Source organism: Lithobates pipiens, unplaced genomic scaffold (assembly GCF_037356315.1).
Source record: "Lithobates pipiens isolate NorthernLeopardFrog02 unplaced genomic scaffold, aLitPip1_a1.2 Scaffold_8, whole genome shotgun sequence".
Taxonomy (NCBI): Eukaryota; Metazoa; Chordata; class Amphibia; order Anura; family Ranidae; genus Lithobates; species Lithobates pipiens.
In genome coordinates, this window is record NW_027507903.1 from 617,220,836 (window position 1) to 617,228,342 (window position 7,507).

Below are 7,507 nucleotides of genomic sequence, written 5' to 3' on the forward strand. Positions count from 1 at the left end.
CTGGAATTAATTATTATCCAATGTTATTGTTATTGCACTCAAGCAACATTCCTTCATAGTTGGAAACCCTGGATCCATTACACCTACTCCTGTATGGAATTCTGTTCCCTTTGGCCGCGTACACACGGGCGGATTGTCTGCCCAACTTAGTCCGCTGAAACGTGTTTCAGTGGACAATCCGCTCGTGTGTGGGCTTCAGCGGACTTTTTCAGCGGATAGTCTGACGGACTAAGTCTTTCGGAATTTCCGTAATTTTGTCCGTCCAAACTTGGTTTCAGCGGACAGTCCGCTCGTGTGTAGGCAAGTTGGACGGACTAAGTATGGCGCATGCTCAGAAAGGATTTACACGCCGAAGGTTGCATTGCAGTGTATTGGACGTCGTATTTCTAGTCCCGTCGTACGTGCTGTACACGTCATCGCGCAAGCTTTCAGCGGACTGTCTGTTCATCGTGTGTGGTCAAGTCCGTTCATTCAAAAGTTGGACGGACTGTCTGTCGGATTGTCTGACGAACTTAGTTGGGCAGACAATCCGCCCGTGTGTACGCGGCCTTTATAATAAAAAAGGGACCCATAATTTAATATTCACTATTATTATTGCACTCATGACAAATTCTTCTAGGCTTGACAACTCTGGATCCATAACATTTTATAATGTATGAACACCTGTTACCTCTTTGATCAAAAAAGGGACCCGGGTGACCCCTTCCCTACCACAGTTGACATATGTCCTCCCTTCTGCAGGGTGGGTCTCCCCTTATTTTATAACTGCTCCGCCAAGTAGGCGGTAAGTACACACAGCACGGATATTATTTCCTATCACTAGAATAGTCCATTCCAGAAGAGTGATCCATTTTTTCCCTCTCTTGTCCTCTTTCCTTTCTCTTGGTAGGTTTGTTAGGTTTCAGGTAGGGATGCACAATTGCGTACCCCTGTTGCATGCCTGGATAATGGTCTAGTGTGTATTTTGAAAGGGACCTCACACAAAAAAGCAAAACCAAAAAAATGCTTGCTATCCACTCCCCAACCACCCAAAAAAATTCAAACCAGAGGCAGGCTGGCCAGGAAATGGAGAGTAGAGAGTTTCCCCTCTGCTGAGCCAAACCCAGCCATATATCCTAGACAATAGGAGGGGTACCATGCCAGGGCCCCTCACCCTGGCAGGGCACCTTGTCCCCACGTTGATGAGGAAAAGGGCCTGTCCGGGCTGGTGGATGTGGGGGTCATATCAGAATCTATTTCTTACATCTTGCATAGTACCTCTTGTTACAGCGCCTAGAGGCGATTCAGTTCGCATTGTGCGCTATATAAGTATTTCATTCATTCATTCATTCATTACTCAATCACAAAGAACATCAACATTTTCCTCTGATTTAAATCAAATTTCAATCACATTGTCCATGGATGAAGCTCCATGTCAATCACAGTGGGTGATGCCCCAATGACCTGTGGCAGAACCACCTACCGGTTTCTTGCACCAAATGACTGCTCTCTAGCTGGCAGTTGAATGTAAAAAAACGGGCCAGGGATGCCGGCTGATGTCATTGACCAAATATGGTCATCACTTTGTTGACAAACAGAAGCTGACGGGGAAGGAACTGTCATTTAGCGGCGATATTTTTTTTTAAAATATCACTTTTATTGAAATACGCTGTGCAGGTGTGCCATGTCATATGCAGGTTTGAGGCATCTTCCAGGCATTTTATTTAACCACTTCAATACCTGGTAATTTTACCCCCTTCCTGCCAAGGCCAATTTCCAGCTTTCAGCGCTCTAACACTTTGAATGACAATTGTGCAGTCATGCAACACTGTACTCAAAGTAAATTTTGATATATATTTTTGAGACCGATAGCACTTTGTTTTGCTGGTATTTAATCACTACTGTTTTATTTTTTTGCTAAACAAATTAAAAAAGCCTGGAAATTTTGAAAAAAAAGCAAAAAAAACATTTTTCTTCGTTTTCTGTTGCAATTTAGAAAATAAGTAATTTTTCTTCTTTGCTGATGTGCACTGATAAGGCGCACTGATGGACACTGATAGGCTGCACTGATGGGCACCAGTGGTGGCCGGTGGTATGGGTGGAGGGGCAAACAGTGAACAGCCGGCCCACCCCCATGGTTGGGTCATCTGCAGCACCCCCCCCCCCGGTCGGGCACCTGCAACACTTACCCCAGGCAGTGCTTCCCTCCATGCACATGGCGTTGTCCTCGCCGTGCATCTCATCCCTCGTCCAATAGGGTAGCTTCTCCTTTCAGCCAATTGGAAAATGGGTCTCAGGTCTCACCTCCTGATTGGCTGGGAGGAGGATCAATGTGGCAATAGCAAATATTAATTCGCTATTGTCACACAACCAGGTGGGCTCGGAGCACAGTGCCCTGTGTCCAAAGCCCACCCTTTTTTGAAGCCTATTAGAGCCTCTGGCTCTAATCACATGCTTCAAAAAAAAAACACCCCCTCATTGGAATCCATGCATCTGGTGACCTGCATGTAGATTAGGGGGCCTGTGTGCCCCTTATGGATGGGCCACCACTTATGGGCACTGATGAGGCTGCACTGGCGAGGCTGCACTGATGGGTAATGATGAGGCTACACCGGTGGGCACTGATGAAAAGGCACTGATGAGGCTGCATTGATGGGCACTGATAGGTGGCACTGGTGGCCACTAATATGCTGCCCTGATTTTCAGTGTAAATGCTCTTCCTAGTGTAAATGCTCCCTGTGTACAGAGCTGTGTTGTTTACCAACACAGAGCTCTAAGCTGTAATTCCACACAGGCGATCAGCAGGCTCCAGCCGTGAAACCTTGGCCAGGACTTGCTGGCAGGCTCCTGCTCTGTACAATCACAGAGGATGTCACGTGCCCTAAACCCGGAAGTAGGCAGTGACGTATGGTTATGTCACTTTGCCTACATCATCTGCCCGTCTGCATTACGTTGAGGGCGGGTGGTTAAAGGAATTGTGAACGTATTCTTTTTGCAATGGTAACCCCTCCCACATGGCAGTGCTCAGCTACACTCCTGTGTCCACTAAGCAGGGTCTTTAAAGTCTATCTTTTTTTATTTCTGTAGAACTACAAACCTGAGCTGTCTTGTAAGGTTTTAGCTGAGTAGAAACTCAGAGATTGTGGCTGCATTCGGCATACAGTGTTCAATCTGTAGCAGAAATGCAGAGGGCAATACATCTAAACTACTAAAACAGATAAGCAAATTCTTCTTACTGCACAGGGGAGGGGAGGGGAGTCTGTGCCTAGTTTCAGGTTTGACGTCAGCCCTACAATACTGGAAATCTCATAGATTAACAGCCTCCCTAATGAGGCCCCCCTTCCTACTCCGGGCCCCATAGTAGCAGTATGAACTGCTATGGCTATTGTTACACCACTGGTATTTGGACAGGACTCAGTGCCCAGATTAGTGGAATTAATTCTCCCTCTCTGACATGTGATATACTACAAGTCCAAAGCTTCTGTGATACTGCTGAGCCGAGAACATTTCCCATTAAACTTCGGGGACAGTCCCTGACTTCAATATGTTTCAAGCAACATTGTCACGGACCAGACCAGCAATGACCAGTCATTTCCATTTAATGTGACTGTCTCACAGGACGTATGACTGTGTCAGCAGACTTGGTAAGTGCTTATCACAGGGAGGGATCTGGCGTCTGGGAGGAATGTGAGATAAAAATATTTGGCATTGATTCAACTTTATCGGCTTTAATCACACCATGTGATCAGAGCGCCGGGTTGTGCAGGTGACAACTAAAAAAAAAAAAATTCATTCATGGGACATTCTTTACAGATCAAGCAGGTTCTACCGTCAGTCTGAAAATACGTGGTGGGGGTGACAATTTATGTATAAGGGCTTTAATGAAGAAAATATCTGTACTGTGTGTACAGGGTTTGGTGTAATAGTGTATTTGGATAGAAAACACAACTTAGCAGTGTCTGTGCATGAAGACCGCAACGTAGCAGTGTCTGTGCATGAAGACCGCTACGTAACAGTGTCTGTGCATGAAGACCGCTACGTAGCAGTGTCTGTGCATGAAGACCGCAACGTTGCAGTGTCTGTGCATGAAGACTGCAATGTAGCAGTGTCTGTGCATGAAGACCGCAACGTTGCAGTGTCTGTGCATGAAGACCGCAACGTTGCAGTGTCTGTGCATGAAGACCGCAACGTTGCAGTGTCTGTGCATGAAGACTGCAATGTAGCAGTGTCTGTGCATGAAGACCGCAACGTTGCAGTGTCTGTGCATGAAGACCGCAACGTTGCAGTGTCTGTGCATGAAGACCGCAACGTTGCAGTGTCTGTGCATGAAGACCGCAACGTAGCAGTGTCTGTGCATGAAGACTGCAACGTAGCAGTGTCTGTGCATGAAGACTGCAACGTAGCAGTGTCTGTGCATGAAGACTGCAACGTAGCAGTGTGTGTGCATGAAGACCGCAACGTTGCAGTGTCTGTGCATGAAGACTGCAACGTAGCAGTGTCTGTGCATGAAGACTGCAACGTAGCAGTGCCTGTGCATTAAGACCGCAACGTTGCAGTGTCTGTGCATGAAGACCATGCACAGACACTGCTACGTTGCGGTCTTCATGCACAGACACTACTACGTTGCAGTCTTCATGCACAGACACTACTACGTTGCGGTCTTCATGCACAGACACTACTACGTTGCGGTCTTCATGCACAGACGCTGCTACGTTGCGAAGACCAAAACGTAGTAGTGTCTGTGCATAAAGACCGCAACGTAGCAGTGTCTGTGCATGAAGACGGCAACGTAGCAGTTTCTGTGCATGAAAACCGCTACGTAGCAGTGCCTGTGCATGAAGACCGCAACGTAGCAGTGTCTGTGCATGAAGACCGCAACGTTGCAGTGTCTGTGCATGAAGACCGCAACGTTGCAGTGTCTGTGCATGAAGACCGCAACGTTGCAGTGTCTGTGCATGAAGACCGCAATGTAGCAGTGTCTGTGCATGAAGACTGCAACGTAGCAGTGTCTGTGCATGAAGACTGCAACGTTGCAGTGTCTGTGCATGAAGACCGCAATGTAGCAGTGTCTGTGCATGAAGACTGCAACGTAGCAGTGTCTGTGCATGAAGACCGCAACGTAGCAGTGCCTGTGCATTAAGACCGCAACGTAGCAGTGTCTGTGCATAAAGACCGCAACTTAGCAGTGTCTGTGCATGAAGACCGCAACGTTGCAGTGTCTGTGCATGAAGACCATGCACAGACACTGCTACGTTGCGGTCTTCATGCACAGACACTACTATGTTGCAGTCTTTATGCACAGACACTACTACGTTGCGGTCTTCATGCACAGACGCTGCTACGTTGCGAAGACCGAAACGTAGTAGTGTCTGTGCATAAAGACCGCAACGTAGCAGTGTCTGTGCATGAAGACCGCAACGTTGCAGTGTCTGTGCATGAAGACTGCAACGTAGCAGTGTCTGTGCATGAAGACCGCAACGTTGCAGTGTCTGTGCATGAAGACTGCAACGTAGCAGTGTCTGCACATGAAGACTGCAACGTAGCAGTGTCTGCACATGAAGACTGCAACGTAGCAGTGCCCGTGCATGAAGACGGCAACGTAGCAGTGCCTGTGCATGAAGACTGCAATGTAGCAGTGTCTGTGCATGAAGACCGCAACGTTGCAGTGTCTGTGCATGAAGACCGCAACGTAGCAGTGTCTGTGCATGAAGACCGCAACGTAGCAGTGCCTGTGCATGAAGACTGCAATGTAGCAGTTTCTGTGCATGAAGACGGCAACGTAGCAGTTTCTGTGCAGGAAGACCGCAACGGTCTCAGTGTCTGTGCACGAAGACCACAACGTAGCAGTGTCTGTGCATGAAGACCGCTACGTAGCAGTGTCTGTGCATGAAGACCGCTACGTAGCAGTGTCTGTGCATGAAGACCGCTACGTAGCAGTGTCAGTGCATGAAGACTGCAAAGTAGCAGTGTCTGGGCACAAAGACCACAACGTAGCAGTGTCTGTGCATGAAGACCACAATGTAGCAGTTTCTGTGCATAAAAATTGCTACGGAGCAGTGTCTGTGCATGAAGACCACAACGTAGCAGTGCCTGTGCATGAAGACCACTACGTAGCAGTGTCTGTGCATGAAGACCACAACGTAGCAGTGCCTGTGCATGAGGACCGCTACGTAGCAGTGTCTGTGAATGAAGACCGCAATGTAGCAGTGCCTGTGCATCAAGATCACAATTTAGTCCATGCATAGAGATCCCAATGTAGCATTGTTTATGCAATGTAACATTGTCTATGCACAGAGACCACAATGTATCATTGTTCCCTGTGCCCAGAGATCACAGTGTAGCATTGTACAGTGTGTGTACATAAACAGCTGTGAAGGGACACTTACCTGCCCATCCTCCGTACTTCCTAAGGTCCTTCCTCCACCATTGGGACAGGATGTGGACTCGGAACCCCTTCAGCAGCTTGAAGGTGTGTTTGAGAACCAGGTATCCGAGAGCCAGGAACCCCAGCAGGGTCAGTCCCTGGTAGAGCACCGAGTCTGACATGTCAGCTCTTTGCTCTCTGTCTCAGTACAGCAGGTGAATGTGACTGTCCCCTCCTACAAATAATAAAGTCAGATAACCGTCTACACCCATCAGATTTAACTCATGGGTGCACACTCTGCATATCACCATGACTCATCAATGTATCATCATCACATCACATAATCACATCACTAATATGCATAGTATTCAGATATTATATATATACTGAAGAAATGACACTTTGCTACAATGTAAGGTAGTGAGTGTACAGCTTGTATAACAGTGTAAATTTGATGTCCCCTCAAAATAACTCAACACACAGCTATTAATGTCTAAACCGCTGGAAACAAAAGTGAGTACACCCCTAAGTGAAAATGTCCAAATTGGGCCCAAGGTGTCAATATTTTGTGTGCCCACCATTATTTTCCAGCACTGTCTTAACCCTCTTGGGCATGGAGTTCACCAGAGCTTCACAGGTTGCCACTGTAGTCCACTTCCACTCCTCCATGATGACATCACGTAGCTGGTGGATGTTAGAGACCTTGTGCTTCTCCACCTTCCGTTTGAGGATGCCCTACAGATACTCAATAGTGTTTAGGTCTGGAGACATGCTAGTCCAGACCTTTACCCTCAGCTTCTTTAGCAAGGCAGTGGTTGTCTTGGAGGTGTGTTTGGGGTCATTGACATGTTGGAATACTGCCCTGCGGCCCAGTCTCTGCAGGGAGGGGATCAAGCTCTGCTTCAGTATGTCACAGTACATGTTGGCATTCATGGTCCCCTCACTGAACTGTAGCTCCCCAGTGTCGGCAGCACTAATTCAGCCCCAGATCATAACACTCCCACCACCATGCTTGACTATAGGCAAGACATGCTTGTCTTTATACTCCTCACCTGGTTGCCACCACACACACTTGACACCATCTGAACCAAATAAGTTTATCTTAGTCTCATCAGACCACAGGACATGGTTCCAGTAATCCACTTTTATTGCTGTCACAAGGAA

General features: G+C 47.5%; 1 protein-coding gene across 1 annotated transcript in view; it reads right to left on the minus strand.

The window, feature by feature from the left end:
- LOC143961418 (very-long-chain 3-oxoacyl-CoA reductase-like) overlaps nt 1–6,567 on the minus strand; it is an 86,229-nt gene extending 79,662 nt beyond the window's left edge. Inside the window, exon 1 of the mRNA XM_077470701.1 lies at nt 6,366–6,567. Coding sequence (XP_077326827.1) covers nt 6,366–6,525 — 160 coding nt within the window. The 5' untranslated portion in view covers nt 6,526–6,567. The remainder of the gene's footprint in view (nt 1–6,365) is intronic.
- Between the last annotated feature and the right edge of the window lie 940 nt (nt 6,568–7,507).